The 18670-nt window shown below is 45.4% G+C and overlaps 1 protein-coding gene across 1 annotated transcript in view; it reads right to left on the bottom strand.

Moving 5' to 3' along the window:
- Positions 1-18670, bottom strand: part of rims3 (regulating synaptic membrane exocytosis 3) — a 60407-nt gene that overhangs the window by 21026 nt on the left and 20711 nt on the right. The window contains exon 3 of the mRNA XM_033045508.1: positions 3292-3433. Within this exon, the coding sequence (XP_032901399.1) occupies positions 3292-3433 (142 nt within the window). The remainder of the gene's footprint in view (positions 1-3291; positions 3434-18670) is intronic.

The following is an 18670-nucleotide window of genomic DNA, read 5'->3' as shown; positions in this document are numbered from 1 at the left end:
CTCTGTGTAAAAAAATGGCATAATCTTCGCTAATCTTACCCACTGTGATCTTAAACCTAAGCCCTCCAGTCTTTGACATTTCCACCCTAGAGAAAAAAGTTCTGACCGTCTCTGCTATCTGTGCCTCTCATGATGTTGTAAACTTCTATCAGGTCTCCTCTCAATCTCCAATGCTCCAGAGAGAACAATCCAAATCTCCATGTTTGCCCAACCTCTCCTTATAGCTAATACAGTCTAATACACTGTAATTCAGACAGCATCCTGGTGAACCTCTTCATCTCCAAATACTTCACATCCTTTCTGTAATACTCCAGCTGTGACCTCACTGATGTTCCAGTGTGAACGAACAGTTTTTTTTAATGATGTGCCTCTGATAATAAAGGCAAGAAACCTCATGTATCTTCCTGACCACCTTATTTTCTGGTCTCTTCTGGGATCTGGGGAGCCACATACACTATGAGATGTGGTTCGCTACTCTGTTCAGTGTGTGCTGCTCTTTAAGTGTTGCCTTTTCTCCCTAATTCACTATCCCATGCTTAATGACAATTATTTCTCACTTGTCATTGATATTAAAATAATTTTCATTGATATTTTCTTGTAGCCAAAGAGATTCTTTCCAAGTACAATGCCAAGTTCGTATTCATCTCCAAACATCTTAATCATGGCCCTTATATTAAAACAAATGATTGGCACGTACAAGATACATCAAAGGACACTTTGCATTGGCCCTTGCAGGCACGAGAACTCTCTTCAAATATTATTTTCCCATTATCCGAGAATGCACCGCAAGCTTATGGTGACGATTACTGTAAATTTACTGCAAATGTAATTGTTTACTGAGTGTTTGCAATGAGTTTACTAAAGGGTTGGAAAGGATTTATAAGTTTAGCATAGTTTACTGAGAATTTATTTGAGAATTTACCATAGGCTAAGTGGGAGTTTATTGGGCTTGCCCTGAGCTAACCAGGGGTTTTACCAGGAGCTTATTACATGTTCACTGTTCATTTAGGATTAACCGTGTTTACCAAGAGATTATGGAGTAATCATGCTGTATTTATTATAGGTTTAGACCATGTATCTCTCTTGGGCTCACACCTGTTTCTATCTCTAGCCTTTTTCCAACAATCTGACTATTGGGTACATCCTCGCTGGGGGTCATCTGCTGCCCGCCGTGATTTGTCCGCTCTCTTATCGCTTCCAGATTTATTTGTCCCGCATCCCCTACTACAGCAGTCACGGTGGCGCAGCGGTAGAGTTGCTGCCTTACTGCGAATGCAGCGCCGGAGACCCGGGTTCGATCCCCACCACGGGCGCTGTCTGTACGGAGTTTGTACCTTCTCCCCGTGACCTGCGCGGATTTTCTCCGAGATCGTCGGTTTCCTCCCACACTCCAAAGACGTACAGGTTTGTAGGTTAATTGACATGGTAAATGTAAAAATTGTCCCTTGTGGGTGTAGGATAGTACTCGTGTGCAGGGATCGCTGGTCGGCGTGGACCCGGTGGGCTGAAGAGCCATTTTCCGCGCTGTATCTCTAAAAACTAAAAAAAACTAGTCAGTCTGAAGAAGGGTCCCAAACCAAAACACCATCTATCCATTTCTCCAGTGATATTCCCTGACCCACAAGATTTAGTATGAACCAGCATTTGCAGTTACTTTTTATGACACTGTATTATGTTTATTGCACATCTGCAGGTGGTTTACTGCAGGTTCACTGACAGTTTATTGTAAATTTACGGAGATTTTACTGAGGGTTTACTGATGTTTTATGAGCTGCTAGAGGAAGCGGTGGAGGCAGTCACAATTACAATGTTTAAAGGATATTTGGACAGGTAAATGGATGGGAGAGGTTTATGGGATTATGGACCAAATGCAGGCAAATGGGACTTGCTCAGGTCAGCATGGCCGAATTGGGCTGAAGGGCCATTATCGTATTATCACCCTCTGACTCTTCACTGTGACTGGGCAGGGAGTTAACGAGACGTTATCATGTTCACCTCCTCTGGGGATCATGCCGGGGACTTGGCCCGGAGGCTTCACGGTAAATATGAACACACGTACTGCCACGTGGCCAGTGTGAATGGCTGGCGTGAACTTGGTGGGCCAAAGTGCCTTTTTTTATGCTGTATCTTTAAACATAATTATTGCGGCACAGTGGCGCAGATTGTAGAGAGAGCTCACAGCGTCAGAGACCCAAGTTCGATCCTGACCTTGGGGGCTATCCGTGTAGAGTTTGCACGTTCTCTCTGTGACCACGTAGGTTTCCTCCTGGTGCTCCGGTTTCCTCCAACCTTCCAAAGACCTGCGGGTGTGTAGGTTAATTTCCCTCTGAAATTACCCCTAGTGAGTAGGGAGTGCATGAAAAAGTGGGATAACATAGGTCTAGTGTGAACAGGTAATATAAGCATTGACTCAGTGGGTCGAAAGACCTGTTTCGATGCTGTATCTCTAATTATAATCAAGTATAACACTTGTGTGCCCTGCATAGCGGGATTTTATCACAATGATTATATCACATTAATCATCAATGCAAACAAGGCCACACATTGAATTCTGGTAAATGAGATTAGTGCAGATAGATATTTGTAGCTCAGCATAATACCCGATGGGTAGAAGGCCCTGTTTCGTGCTGCATGACTCTATAACACTGACACAGCAGATAAATAAAAACAGAATCTAACGAAGCATGTGTAGAAGGGTGTAGTTCCGATCTTCCAATCTACCTCATCGTGATGCTTGCATTTTTTCTTTATCTGCACTTTCTCTGCAACTGTAACATTGCAACGGTGTAACACTGTATTCGGCACTCTGGTATTGTTCTCGTTGTACAAGTTTCTGTTGTACATGCGTATGGGACAATTTGCTTGTGTGTGTGTGTAATGATTTCATTGTGTAAGGTGTGACTAAACTCGTGTAAAATATAATTTGACACAAAATGCTGGAGTAACTCATCGGGCCAGGCAGCATCTCTGGAGAAAAATAATAGGTGGCGCTTTGGGTTAAGACCCCTCTGGAGAGCAAGAGGAATCACAGAGGGGGAGCAGCGAGAGAGGGTGTTGCAGGACCCCTGTCGGAGAAAGGAGAAAGTAGGCATAGTTTGAGGAGATTTTGCACTGGAGCTGATTTGACTGGATCAGGGTATGATTTGACTGGATAGCATGCAAAGGTCTTCACTGTGTAAGTGACAAGAGTAAACCTCTACCAATACTGAGGGATGAGTTGCTAATTCCTGGCGTGGATTGGCATTGCCACCAACTCAGCGTGTGAGCCGTTTGCCCCTGGAGGAGACTCACTTGCCATCAGAGCTGTTGCTGTTGGTGCTGCCGTCCGTCGATTCCCTGCTGCCCTGCCGGGTCACCCGGTTTCGCATTTCCACGGCTATCCCTGTCTCCGTGCTTCTCCGTATGTTGCTTCGCAGTTTCTTTGTAGCCGCCTCTGGGGAGAACAAGAGCGGGTACATTTAGTGCCGGAGACCACCTAGCTGTGACTGCATGCAAGTTAATCCACCACCACCACCACCACCCCCACTGTGAACCCCCTCAACTGCTGGCTGTGTGGAGTTTGCACCTTCTCCCTGTGACCACCAGAGACCCGGGTTCGATCCTGACAGTGAGTGCTGCCTGTGTGGAGTTTGCACGTTCTCCCAGTGACCACGTGGGTTTCCTCTGGATGCTTCAGTTTCCTCCCACATCCCAAAGATGTGTGGGTTTGTAGATCCATTGGCCTCTGTAAATTGCCCCTAGTGTGTAGGGAGTGGATGAGATAATGGAATAACATAGAACTAGTGTGAACAGGTAATCGATGGTTGGTATGGACCTGGTGGGCCGAAGGGCCTGTTTCCATGCTGTGTCTTTCGATCAATGAATCAAAAACCCTCACTATATTGGCAAGAGTTTCATTGGCAGAAACTCGTTAAGGTGAGCCGCTGATGGGTGAGAATGGGTGATCTATGGTCAGCGTGGAATGTGAGGAGAATAAATGGGTTCAGTGTCGGATCAGTGCAAAATGATGATCAGCACCGTTTGGTGGGCCGAAGGGCCTGTTTTTGTGCTCTGTGACTGGTGAGAGTTACTGTAATCAGGATTGGACTGTCCAAAGGGAGTCAAACAGGTTCAATCACATCATTCTAAAATGGGAAGTATCGGAAGTGTGTATATGGGGATAAAACTGGGAAGTGAGACGAAATTCACATGGACATGGTGGGCTGAATGGCCACATACTGAGATGGGAAGACCTTGTGTAATGTCCTGGTCGTCCACTGATGTGTGCTACATGGGATGTTTCTCGGCTCCTGCCCAATGCCTGAACTCTGGCATTAGTGCCAATGCTCAGGAGAAAAAGACACAAAGTGCTGGATTACCTCAGTGCGGCAACCAGCATCTCTGCGAACATGTCTGAAAAAGGATCCTGACTTGGAACCACACCTATCCATGTTCAGGAAGAAACTGCAGATGCTGGTTTACACTACAGCCACAAAATGCTGGTCAGGCAGCATCTCTGGAGAAAAGGAATAGGTGACGTTTTGGGTCGAGTCTGAAGAAAGGTTTTGACCCAAAGCTTTTCCTATTCCTTTTCTCCAAAGATGTTGCCTGACCCGCTGAGTTATTCCAGCATTCTGTGTCTATCTTCGACCTATCCATGTTCTCCAGAGATGCCATCTGACCCGCAGAGTTACTCCAACACTTTATGTCTTTTTTTGTAAACCAGCATCTGCCATTCCTTGTGACTGACAACACAGCGCTGCTCCATGGTTTGTTTGGGTGGTTGCTAGCCAGCAGACCTCTGATCAGACATTATTTTACAGATTATACAAGAGTAACATGGGCTCTGCTTGGTTTGCCACAGCTGTTCCTGTTCACTTCCCAGAGGCAGGGGAAAGATCCCTTGTGACACCAAACCCAAAATGGCAACATCAGACATGCATCATTTGTGGACGCCCAAAATCCAAGACCCGGTCGATCAAATTTCAGGAGGTTCAGGCACCAGAGCAACCAAATGTAACATCCCTTTCAAAGAACACCTGATGCCTCTAACATGTGTCGGAAGGTGACCTCTAAATAATGCCCCTGTCCCACTTAGGAAATCTGAACGGAAACCTCTGGAGACTTTGTGCCTCACCCAAGGTTTCCGTGCGGTTCCCGGAGGTTGCAGGTGGTTGCCGGAGGTTGCAGGTAGTGGAAGCAGGTAGGGAGATTGACAAAAACCTCCGGGAACCTCACGGAAACCTTGGGTGGGGCACAAAGTCTCCAGAGGTTTCCGTTCAGGTTTCCTAAGTGGGACAGGGGCATAAAAACTGTGCTCTGTGGATGGACTTTAAGCAAACATGTTGAGGGATTTTGAGGCAGTGGGCTTTCCCCCTTTTTATCCAACTGTTCTGTATTTAATTCTGCATTTAATTCACTCTGATCTGTTGGAAAGCAGAAGATACCAGCTGAGTTCACTGGGACTGAACTGCTGTCTAATCAGCCGATATAACAGCTAAGTGCTATGAATAGAAATGCCAAAATTAGGAAAAAAATGTTCACAACATCGATTAGTTGCAGCACCTAAACCTACAATCATCTCGTGTTTAATTCCCTCTTTGCCTTCAGCAGTTACTGAGGGGCGTGCGGTAGAGAGTTCAATGTGAGCAGAGAGCACAGACTGTCACAGTGAGAGTTCTGTTTCATGCAGTTCCATGGACACTTGGACTATGCCCACTTAATTTTGGACCAACGCGTTTGCTGGAAGCAACCTGTTCCAGTTGTGTCGCTGCCAAGGGGTTGGCGGATAAATCTTTACGTGGGTTGGACTGCATTATTCAATCTATTTCTATAACCTTGGGAGCACCAACTACCCATTGGCAAAGGACAACAATAACACACAAAGAAATTGGCGGTGACATTCTATCACCTGTTGTGCTGGATTACATCTTTTGGCAAACTAATAGCTAACTGCGACCATTGAATATAGAAGTTGGGAGGTCATGCTGCAGTTGCATAAGACGTTGGTGAGAAAGATTTTCAAGCTAGAAAGGGTGCAGAGAAGGTTTAGATTCAACATTCGAGATTCAAGAGAGTTTATTGCCATGTGTCCCAGACAGGACAATGAAATTCTTGTGTTTAAGAAGGAACTGCAGATGCTGGAAAATCGAAGGTACACAAAAATGCTGGAGAAACCCAGCGGGTGCAGCAGCATCTATGGAGCGAAGGAAATAGGCAACGTTTCGGCCCGAAACGTTGCCTATTTCCTTCGCTCCATAGATGCTGCTGCACCCGCTGAGTTTCTCCAGCATTTTTGTGTACCAATGAAATTCTTGCTTTGCTTCAGCACAACAGAATGTTGTAGGCATAAATAAATACAGAACGGATCAGTGTGTCCATATACTATTGAATATATATACTGTATATATATACACACACACACATAAATAACCAGATAAAGTGCAATAGGCTATTAAAGCAGATTTTTGTTTGAGTTGAGTTTAATAGTCTGATGGCTGTGGGGAAGAAGCTGTTCCTGAACCTGGATGTTGCAGATTTCAGGCTTGTGTACCTTCTACCTGAAGGCAGCGGGGAGATGAGTGTGTGACCAGGATGGTGTGAGTCCTTGATGATGCTGCCAGCCTTTTTGAGGCAGAGCCGATGATGGACTGCGCAGTGTTTACAACTTTTTGCATTCTTTTCCGTTCCTGGGCGCTCAAGTTGCCGAACCAAGCCACGATGCAATTTACGAGGATGTTTCCAGGACTGAGCTACAGGGAGAGGTTGAGCAAGGCTAGGACTCTATTCCTTGGAGCGCAGGAGGATGAAGGGTGCTCTTATAGAGGTGTACAAAATCATGAGAGGAATAGATTGGGTAGACGCATAGAGTCTCTTGCCCAGAGTAGGGGAATCGAGAACCAGGGGACATAGTTTTAAGGTGAGGGGGGTAAAGATTTCATAGGAACCTGAGGGGTAACTTTTTCATGCAAAGGGTGGTGGGTGTATTGAACGAGCTGCCAAAGAAGGTAGTTGAGGCAGGTACTATTGCAACGTTTAAGAAACATTTGGACAGGTACACGGATAGGACAGATTTAGAGGGATATGGGCCAAATGCAGGCAGGTGGGGCTACTGTAGATGGGACATGTGGGCAATTTGAGTCAAAGGGCCTGTTTCCATGCTGTAAGACTCTATGATTTGATTATTAAATATCCATCTATCTGCCCCAGAGACTGTTCCCACTGCCCTTAGGGAGCAGAGACCCAGACTCTTGGCGTTCTAAGAGAAACGAGGTTTCCACCATCTCTGCCTTAAATGAGTGACAGCTTAGGCTGCTGGTTCTAGATTCTACCACATCTCTCAACATCCACCTTGTCAAAGCCCCTCAAGATCTTATATATGATCTATCTATGTGCCTCTGTAGCCTCTTTATGAACTCTTATTGTGATGAAGAAAATATACAAATAGGCTGGTTTTCCTTCAATCCAACAAGATATTGAAACCACGTGAAGATCCGTTAAGTATTTTTTACACGGTGCTTGATACCTGGAATTCATTGCCAGGGGAGGTGGTGGAATTAGATACCAATCGGTATAGTCTGCAGAAAGGTCCCGACACGAAGTGTCACCTGTCTATTCCCTCCACTGATGTTGCCTGGTCCGTTGAGTTCCTCCAGCACTTATGTATTTTGCTCAAGATTCCAGCATCTGCAGTTCCTTTTGTCTTCATAAAAGAACAGTAGGTGGGACATTCAGAGATAACAGGTGTGGAACTTACAGCCAAGTATCAGGTGAGCAGACAGTCAAAGTCATGTCACCTGGTTTGATGTGTTCAGTGGAAAGACATTGAAACCTCTTCATCTACTGATCGAGGCAACGAGACACTACAGGTAGTTAACTGCACCTCAGCTGTGCCTCGCGTGGTCATGGGCACATCCATTACTGTAGTGTCAAACTCTATTAAACACTCTATACTTTGATGTTCCACAGAAGTCTCATTAATTCTCACTTGCTTTTGCTTGCATTGACACTAACAAGGCACAGTATCTCTTCAGGCTCTGATCTCCATGTGGTTAGTCTTCGTCCATTGATCTAGATCATGAACAATTAGGGTCCCTGTCCCACTTAGGAAACCTGAACGGAAACCTCTGGAGACTTTGCGCCCCAGCCAAGGTTTCCGTGCGGTTCCCGGAGGTTTTTGTCAGTCTCCCTAATGGTCGAAAGTGGTTTCTGCTTCTTCTATATTCCGCTGATTATTTCAAAAAATTCAAAACCAGCCGCGACTAAAAATAGGATGCCATTTTAAAAATCGGTCATTTTTTAGTCGAAGCTGGTTGCGATGCTAGTTGAAGGTGGTTGCCGGAGGTTGCATGTAGAGGAAGGTAAGACCTTCCACCACCTGCAACCTCCGGCAACCACCTTCAACTAGCATCGCAACCGGCTTCAACTAAAAAATGACCGTCCCTGCAACGATCCGTGATGCATCCCCATCTGGAACTTACCCCTTTATTCTTCCTGCTCATTGTTCATTAACCAATCCTCAATCCACATCAAGAGATTTCCACCCCCCCCCCCCCCCCCCCCCCCCCAACCCTGCCAATACCTTCCACTCTGAGTTTGTTTAATAATCTTGAAGCTCCATGATGAAGGCCTTCTCAAATATATCCACTGACCCTCCACTATTGGTCCTGAGTTATAATCACCAAAATATTCCAACAGTTATCAAATTGCCTCATGGCATCAGTGACCCAAGGTTTGATCTTGACCTCCAGTTTCTTCCCGCAACCCAAAGATGTGTGGGTTTGTAGGTTAATTGGCCTCTGTTAATTGCCCCTAGTGTGTAAGGAGTGGACGAGAAAGTGGGATAACACAGAACTAGTGTGAACGGGGTGGTCGATGGTCGATGTAGACTGGTGGGCCTGTTTCCATGCCCTATCTTTCAATTAATGAATCGATCTAAAGAGACGCTCTCCATTTCATAAATCCACGTTGACTTGACCCAATTCTATCATTATTACCTGTCACCATTTCCTCAGCTATAGATCCTGTCACTGCTGGTGAATTCTCAAGCGGCATCAATGGTACACATTGGGGTTACTGTCGGCTGTGTATGAATCGAGGCCATGGGATGTCCCACTGCTTCTGAAAGCCTCGGCTTTTTACATGGAAGTGCTCGGCTTTACCTGCTTGTGTTTGCTGCAGACCACTGCAGTGTTATATAAATCCAGAAAACAACAGCAGCCAGAATGCTGAGGCCTCAAGATACCTCTGAAATCTGCTTAGAATAACCAGCAGGTCTGAAGAAGGCTGTTATTAAAATTCCTGACACAATGTGTGCCGGGAGTAAACTGCAATAGTTAGGCAGGGAGCATCAGTACTGGAAGGCTAAATTATAAAGGGCGGTTATGTTGAGTGGCACTCACCGGGAACTGCAAACAGATTATTAAAGCTTTTGTTCACTTTGTCGTCAGGTAATGCCAGCATGGCTGGAGGGAGTTCATCAGCACACGGTGAGCTCTTAACCTTTCTCTCACAGAAGCTTCTTTAAGCAGAGCAGAGTATTTTTTATAGAACATAGAGCAGTTCGGCACAGTTACCGGCCCTTCAGCCCACCGTGCCCATGCCGAACATGATCCAAGGTAAACTAATCTCCTCCGTTTGCATAAGATCCATATCCTTCCAATTCCTGCATATCTATGTTCCTATCTAAAAGCCTCTTAAAAACATCACTGTCGTATCTGCCTCCACCACCATCCCTGGCAGTGCGTGTCAGGCACCCACATCCCTCTGTGTAAAAAAAACTGCCACACACATTTTATGTATTCGTTACTTTCTAAAAGAAGAAAATTAAGGAAATTATGACTTCTTTGGGGGATGGTACAGAAGCAGATCACATATGTCAGCTCAAGCCACAGACCCGATAAATTGCATTTAAATAACACCTTTATATAACATCTATACACATCCCATGGCGATACACCGGAGGGTGATCAGATCACATAAGGTGTGACCGTGAGCCACATGTGGATATAATGCAGCACAAGACCAAACCACAGTCAAAGAGGCAGGTTTCAAAGACGCTCGTAATGGAGGTGGAGAGGCAGGGAGATATGCAATGGGAATTTTAGGCCAGAAGATGACAGAGCAAGGAAGATCCGAGGGAGATGGAGGCCAGAACTGAGGAACATGGATCTCTTGGACACTTGGAATGTCTGCAAGTGTCAACAGCCTGTGCTGGTGGTGAGGTTGGGGTGGGACTGTCAGCAATCGCATCCTAACACCTCCCTCAACAGTATTGATATACAGAGGGACCTTGGGATCCAAGTCCATAACTCCCTGAAAGTGACAACACAAGCAGATACAATGGTAAAGAAGGCATATGCTATGCTTGCCTTCATAGGTCGGGGCATTAAGTATAAGAGTCAGGATGTCAGCTTGATAGGACTTTCGTTACACCGCATTTGGAATATTGCATGCATTTCTAGTCGCCCCATTGCAAGAAGAATGTGGAGGCTTTGGAAAGGGTGCAGAGGAGGTTTACCAGAATGTTGCCGGGATTTGGGGGTATTAGCTACAGGGAAAGGTTGGACAGATTTGAATTGTTTTTTCTGGAATGCTAGAGGTTGCAGGGAGGCCTGAGAGAAGTTTATAGTATTATGAGTGGCGTAGTTAGGGTAGTGGAGATGGAGAAAAAAAACAAACATTAGCCGGAATAGCTTTAAGGTGAGAAGGGCAAAGTTAAAATGAGATGCGCAGGACAACTTTTTTACAGAGAGAGTGGTGAGTGCCTACAACGCCAAGCCAGGGTTGGTGGTTGTAGCAGATGCAATAGTGGCATTTAAGAGGTTTTTGGATCGGCATATGGATATGCAAGGAATAGAGGAATATGGATTATGAGCAGATAGCTCCCCCTAAGAGATGGCATTACATTTGGCACAGACATTTGGCTCTTAGCCTGTACTGTCCTATGTTCAATGTTCCATCACAATAGCAATGAATCCCACAATCCGTTCATCATGGCCCTGTCTTCATGCAGACAGGAAGGTAGAGTCATGGTCTGCAACCTCTGAACCCATGAGGAGGAGGCACAGGGTGTGTAGCCTCAGGAGTGTCACCTCAAGTCCAATTTGTAGCTGTTATCTGTTTATTAGTCTGAGTCTCAGGTTCCACACATCTATACCCCCATCTACCCCAAATCACACCTGCCTCAACCTCCCACTTATCCCAAACCCCATCTAGGAGTTTGCATGTTCCCCCTATGACCACGGGGGTTTCCTCCACCTGCTCCAGTTTCCTCCCACATCCAAAAGACATGTGGGTCAGTAGGTTAATTAGCCTGTATAAATTCCCTTGTGTGTAGGGAGTAGATGGGGAAAGTGGGATAACAAAGTGTAGGAATGTGTGATTCATGGTCAGCATGGGCTTTGTGGGCTGAAGGGCCTGTTTCTGTGCTGTATCACTAATCACTATGAACTAAAACTAAACTACACAAAACCTCACATACCCTAATTTCTTCACATGCCCCAATCCATCACCTACACAAATCCACAATTACCCGACCTCCATCTGCCCGAATCTTCCACTTACCCCTACAGCCCACGCACCCCAAGGCCACCGCCTACTCAAAGCCCCTCACCTGCACCAATCTCTTACCTGCATCACCCCTCACCTGGTGTGGACTTAATGAATGAAACAAGCCTAGATTCAGGGATCAGAAAGACAGCAAGGTAGAGGAGGAGGAAAGACACAAAATGCTGGAGTAACTCAGCGGGTCAGTCAGCATCTCTGGAGGACATGGATAGGAGGAAGCATTTGGGCTTCATTAACACTTTCTATCTGAACCTTTCCATTGTCCTTTCAACATCACCAAGAACCTTCTCCCACAGTGAGGCGGAAGGAAAATAAATGAACAGTTGCTGAGGATTATTAACGGCTTCTGTCAGAATACTGATATTTACTGTGAAATTAGTTAAGCTGTATGCAGTATACCAGTACTGGGCCCTGGGGCCTTCAGTCAGTGAATGGCTCTGTAATGAGCTGCATTGATACGTTTGTATAAATTTACAATCCTTGTTGAGATTTTTCTTCAGGCAATCAAATACACTCAGCACTAAATCCATCATCTTTATTAGTCACCAAGGCACGAACGCCCTGTGCACAGGATCTACCCATGCTGGCACTTGTCGCTTTGAGTCAGGACTCTGTGGTGGAATGTCATCGAGAACCCTGGGGGTTGAATCTGCAGTAGTGCCTCAGTATGGGGAGCAGCATGCCGAGGAGATACTGTGCTTTAGGTGATATCGGCAGCAATGTTTGTCGACGTCTACATTTAAGGATGTTCAAAACAGTTTATGTGTCATTAAGAGTCATACAAAACAGAAACAGGCCCTTTGGCTTAACTAATCCATGCCGAACATCTCAGCCAGTCCCATTTGCCTGCATTTGACCCATATCCCTACAAACCTTTCCCATCCATGCAGCTGTCCAAGTGTCTTTTAAACAGTGTGATTGTGCCTGTCTCAACTACCTCCTCTGGCAGCTCATTCCATATACCCACCTCTGTGTGAAAAGGGTTCCTGTGAAATGTTTCCCCCTTCACATTAAACTTTTGTCCTCAGTTTCCTCACCAACAAGGCGTCATGAAAGTCTATAATGTGACATTTACACACAGCAAGATCAGAGATCTGGGTAATCTGGTTGAGAGGTGAACACAGTGGGGATGTGGAGGAGGGCACTGCTCTTTATCCACGCAATCCCGTGGGATTTATTCCCAGCAGGTTTTCCCAACTCTCCCCAGTCCCTGATGAGACCTCCTGAAGGCTGCACGCCCCTCTCACCAACACCTTGGCCCACGGTTCACCACACAATGTGGTTTCTTTCTCGCAAATGATGAATGGAGTTACAAAATAGATCAAAAAGGCAAAATCCACAATTGGTATCTGAAGTGGATTTAGTCACAGTTCAGACCCAAGTATTCTGTGGATTTAATCTGAGTTTGTGTCTGACTAGTAGCTCATAGAGTATTAGTCATATAGCATGGAAACAGGCCCTTCGGCCCAACCAGCCCATGTTGACCAAGATATCCCATCTAAACTGGTCCCATTTGCCCACATCACTCTAAACCTTTCCTATCCATGTACAATGCATCATTGTGGCTTAAGAGATACTGATTTATATTTCCTTTGCCCTGATCAAATGTTCAAATCTAAAAAATGTAATGTCCAGGTTCGGGAGCGGCTTTTCCCTACAACCATTAGGTTATTAAACACTGAAACCTCCAAACTGCGTCGACGGAGGCATTGATTTTATCTGTTTAAGAAGGAACAGCAGATGCTGGAAAATTAAAGGTACACAAAAATGCCGAAACGTTGCCTATTTCCTTCGCTCCATAGATGCTGCTGCACCCGCTGAGTTTCTCCAGCATTTTCGTATACCATTGTTTTTGCCTATTTTGCGCCATTATTGTTTTTTTATATAAATACTGAATTTTGTTGTTTATCAAGGTGTTTACAGTGTACTATGTTTACATATCTGTGGAGCTGCTGCGAGTAAGAATTTCATTGCTTGGTTTTGAGATATATGGCAATATTACACTCCTGACTATTGGAGGCATGCTGAACAATCTTCATCTTCTGATGTTGGTGTGTTTTCTTGGTGTAGATTCAAGGTGGTTGGACCAGGGCAGATTGTTGGTGATATTTGAACCTTGGAACTTGAAGCTCTTGACTGTCTCCACTCTGGCACCATCGATGCTGGCGGGTAACACCTGGTCAATCACTGGCCATTTCATCCCATGGTCCCTGGGATTGAACCTGGGCCTCTAGCGCGAGATGTAGCAGCTCTGCCAGTTGCACCACAGTGGCACCTGGCAGAATGGTGGAGAGGCTGGGGAGAATGGTTAGCGGACCGGTTTGTGAGGTTGACCTTTGGAGATATTGAGGCCTGTCCCGTTGACAGTGGCCTCAGTGTCATGCACAAAACTATTTCTTACTTCCTGACTTCTGAAATGGCAATTTCTGTCTTTAATTGTCGATGATCACAGTCCATAGACAATTGATTGTCTGGCACTGGTTTATTTTCACACACTGAATAGCAATGTTACAAAATTTTGAGATTTTAAAAATCAAGTCTGTAATTTATCCCATCAGATAAAGCATAAAAATAAGTTTAATTTGACACCTAATTCACTTTCATATCTCAAGTATTTAAAAAGTTATGGCCATTTTCATACTCGGAAATTAGCATCTTGTTCCCTATTGATTTTCTATGGACATAACAAAAAAGCTGTGATCGTGAACAGTCAAAAGCCCATAACTTTCTTCAAAATTAAGAGAACTGAATGAAATTTTCAGTTATCATAGATTGAAGCATTCTGAAACAAATATAAAATAATCTTACTTGGATGACCTGAAATTAAAGCATATAATTAGTTAGTTACCTAATTGTAGCTAATTTCAGACTTCAATTACTAGATCTAAACATCTATCCATTTCTTAATTAATGATTAACATTTTTAAATAGCCTAAATGTCCAAATAATATTCACAAATAATTCACAATAAAACATGATTTTTAAATCTCATTTACATTAATTTATAGGCCAAATGGAAGGAATTCAGTGTTCAATTGCTGTAAATAAATGCCCATTTAAATCAGCTTTCCAGTGGGTCCCTGTGGAACGCGCTGGTTTAGAACGTTCACATTGCGGTAGATTTGTGCCCCAAATGCCCAGAAAAATACTGCGGGATATAATGGGCCCAAAATGAGCTACTCGCAATATTAAACTTTGTATAAAGGGATCTTTAGAAGCCCTTTTTAATGTAAAAATATACAGCATACCTTCTGTGGTTTGCTTTATGAGACCCTGCGGTTGCTGGCGGTCGCGGGTTTAGAGATTGATTTTTAAACTACTATAACTATTATACGAGGCCTTTAAAACTAATAATAGCTTTTGCGACGGGGTCTTCCAGCGATTTTTCGTTAATAATTAACTAAGCTGAACATCTTCGATTTGAACAGCCTAGAGAAAATCGCGTTTTAAACCCGCCCCCCTCTCAACGGCGCCAAAATCGCGCACAACCGCAGCGGCAGATTTTCAACGACGCTTCAGGTAGGCTTTGCAACATACCTACACTGAAATGCAAAATCAATACAACACGGGCTAAATTACTATAGCAACCATTTCCAGGTGAGAATTTCCACTCACAGAGGTCTCCGGGCACTGTTGGTCAGGATCCACAAAAGCTGTGCCAGGATCGGCAGCAGGAGTCGTTCACCTACTCAGGCTGATTGCTGCCTTACCCATGTACTCTGCAGCCCCAGTCCAGTCCAGTCCAGGGCAAGGCTGTTGTTGGCAGCCACAATAAAGGAGCCCGTCCTTGAGTTCTACACATCGACACCAGCTGGCGGCCCACCCAGCTCATGAAGGAACACCTCACAAGGCAACTCCAAATAACCTCCCTGGAGACTGCCAGCAGGGAAATGATCAAGGTGCCATGGAGCAAAGAAACAAACTCACATGTTCTCGCAGATCATTAAATTCGATCCCTAATAATCCCATTTAACAGCACTTGGTCATAGTCTCTTATGAACATAGAATATAGAACAGTACAGCACAAGAACTCCCTGCATATTCATGTGACTATCCAAAAGCCTCTTAAATGCAACTATCGTATCTGCCTCAACCACTAACCCTGGCAGCGTGTTCTCGCTGATCATTAAATTATCTTTGTGCATTTAACCATCTAACTAACCACTAACCCTAACCATCTTTGTGCATGTAAAAGAAAAGTTGCCCCGCACATCTTTAAACTTTTCCCCTCTCATCTTAAAGCTATGCCCTCCTGGGGAAAAGCTTCTTCTGACAGTCTACCCTATCATCATTTTATATACTTCTATCAGGTCTCTCCGCAACCTCCAGCGTTCCAGAGGGAACAACCCCAGTCTGTTTGATCTCTCCCTGTAGCTAATACCCCCTAACCCAGGCAACATTCTGTGCAGATACAGGAGTCTGAGAACCGCTCCCTCCAGGTTAAAGAACAGCCCCCTCCGTACAACCATCAGGATCTTGAACCGGTCTGCTCCACCCCAGCCGCACTCCCACCTCCGCACCCGTTTACTGTGGACTTTGTTCAAGTTGCACGGTCTGCTCTACCTTGGGATGGTTACCTCGTATAACCGATCATTTATTGTATTTGTTGTGTTGTTGTGTTAATGTGCCTGTAAGGTTGCGGCAAATAAGAATGTCACTGTTCCCTTCCCCGTGTATATGACAATTAAAAACACTCTTGCCAATGAAAATCAAGGTGGAGTCTTAACTTTTGATCTTCCACTGCGTTCACGCTGGGCTTACACACGCCAGTGCAGGGAGATCATAGCTTGCTGTTATCAGCTAGGATTCAACGGGTTAAATAAAAATGATGTGTAGTTGAAGCGGACCTTGGCAAGGCCTCTGTTCATTAACTCCACGGCCTCTCTGTCTTCTCCCTTGGATAGTGTTGGATGGTTTGGATTCAGCTGCAGGGAAGGTCTCCCCCTCATTGTCCCCACGCGACCTCAGCCTGCAGGGGCCACGCTTGGCTGTGAAACACTCTGAGCTAGCAGGTTTTCTAGCAGAGAATGGCAAGCCTTTCCTCCTGCAAACCTGCCTGCTGGACAGAAGGTGTGTCTGGCGCTTGCATCTTTAATCTCAGAGGGAGGTGTGCGGCCATTTGCTTGGCCACAGTGCTGTGGCTCAGTCTCTATCCCCGGCCTCTCTCGTTCAGCTTTACTTTGCAGTGCCTGGTCCTGCCTGTTGCCATGGTAATTTCCTCTGCAATGCACCAGACTCCCTATCGTCTGTGGGTCTGTGGAGACGCTCGGATCTTTCATGGACTTAAGTCAACTCTCGGCTGCAGAGATTGAGGGAGGAGGCAGCAAGACATATCTGCAGTGGCAGTGGGAATTCATGATACGATCCTTTCTCCTCAGACAATGTACAGGTCTTAGTGAGTCGGGACATTTAGCTTCAGGAATTGAGCTCTTTTTAAAATTGTTTCATAGCAAAAAATTCCACAAACAGAAATGATTTTTGCAATTAAAATTATCTGTGGTACCTCGCAAAGATCGGCTTGAAGATCATATGGTCTGGTGACTACTGTACAGCACTAGCTCTAATCCTAACCCTATCACTGGTGCAGGCAGAAGACCATTCGTACTTGATCTATCTCCCCCCCCCCCCTTACACCCTAACCCGGACCAATCACCCCTCAGAGTGCCAGGAGGTGATGGGGGGGAGGGGGTGGACAGATGCCCTCTCTCACCACCCCCCACCCCCCCCCCCCCCCTACACTCCCTCTAGTCTTCTCCCCTGCTCTGAACAGAGGTGAGAACCTCAAGAGAAAGACCCAAGAGCCATTAATTGTCACATGTATCGATAACGGGACAATGACATTGTTTCTTGTAGCAGCATAACAGGCCTGTGAACACATATCTAAAAAAACAAAAATTCAATTAGATTAATAACCACAATATTAATGTAAACCTCGAAGTCCCAATTGTAGGCAGCCCATAGTTGGGGTTAGTGTTGTGTAGTGTTCAAGAGTGATGGTTTTTGGGAGAAAGTAGTTCTTGAACCTGGTGGTCACGGTTTTCAGGCTCCTGCACCACGTTTCCAACGACAGGAGTGAAATGAAAGTGTGGCCAGGGTGGTGAGGGTCCTTTCTGAGGCGGCATCTCTCTGAGAGATCCCTCTGATGGTGGGGAGGTCAGTACCCGTGATGGACCCAGGGCAATGTCCACCACTCTCTGTAATCTCCTTCGTTCCTGGGTGTTCGTGTTGCCGAGCCAGGCCATGATGCAACCAGTCAATATGTTCTCTACCGTGCACCTGTAGAAGCTCATGAGGAGACTGGGCCCAGGGCCCAGGGCCCACCTGGAGGTGAGGCAGCAGCACAGACAGTGATGAGAGGCTGCGGGGGATCAGATCAAAGCGAGTGCAGAAATCTGACCGACCATGGGCAGACGGGGCAATCTCTGCACACACAGCCTCGCTCTGTGGACGTGCCTCACTGAGCCGGCCTTAAGTCAATAACGCCTGGTTTTTAAATGCAGCTGGCAGTGCACTATCAGAATGTGCTGTGTTCATGAGACAAGCAGGAGGTTCGTACAACCCCCCAGTACCGAGTGATTGATATCTCTGAGTGCTGGAGGTGACGTTGTTTACATGGACCATGAACTGATAACAATATTGCCGTAGTTATTGTTGCGTTTTTCCGACATCTGACACCATTATCCCTCAATTAACATATCTATACCCAGCCATTATCCCGTACTGTCGAAGACTGGCCCTTCGGTCCTCGATGTCCATGCTGATGTTTTTGCCCACCTATACTAATCCAGACATTGGACTTTTTCCCTGGAACGACTAAGCTACAATGCTGAGACACTATATTCAGCATCTTTCTCTTTGCTCTACCGTTGCTATTTTAGTTTGGCTTGAGTGTATTCGTATACAGGAATACTGATTTAATTGGATAGTCACTGTATATTCATGGTGCATGTAAAAATAATAAAACTACACTACACTAAACTAAACCCATTTTTGCGTGTTTCAGTGCCTCGAAATGACTCCTAAATGTAGTAATTATATCTGACAGTAAGCTTCAGATATCAAACACTGTGTAAAAAACGTACCCCCTTAAAACTCCTTCCTCTTACCTTAAACCCAAGCTCTC

Source organism: Amblyraja radiata, chromosome 27 (assembly GCF_010909765.2).
Source record: "Amblyraja radiata isolate CabotCenter1 chromosome 27, sAmbRad1.1.pri, whole genome shotgun sequence".
Taxonomy (NCBI): domain Eukaryota; kingdom Metazoa; phylum Chordata; class Chondrichthyes; order Rajiformes; family Rajidae; genus Amblyraja; species Amblyraja radiata.
Note: the sequence above shows the minus strand (reverse complement) of the source record. Positions and strands in the feature narration are given on the sequence as shown.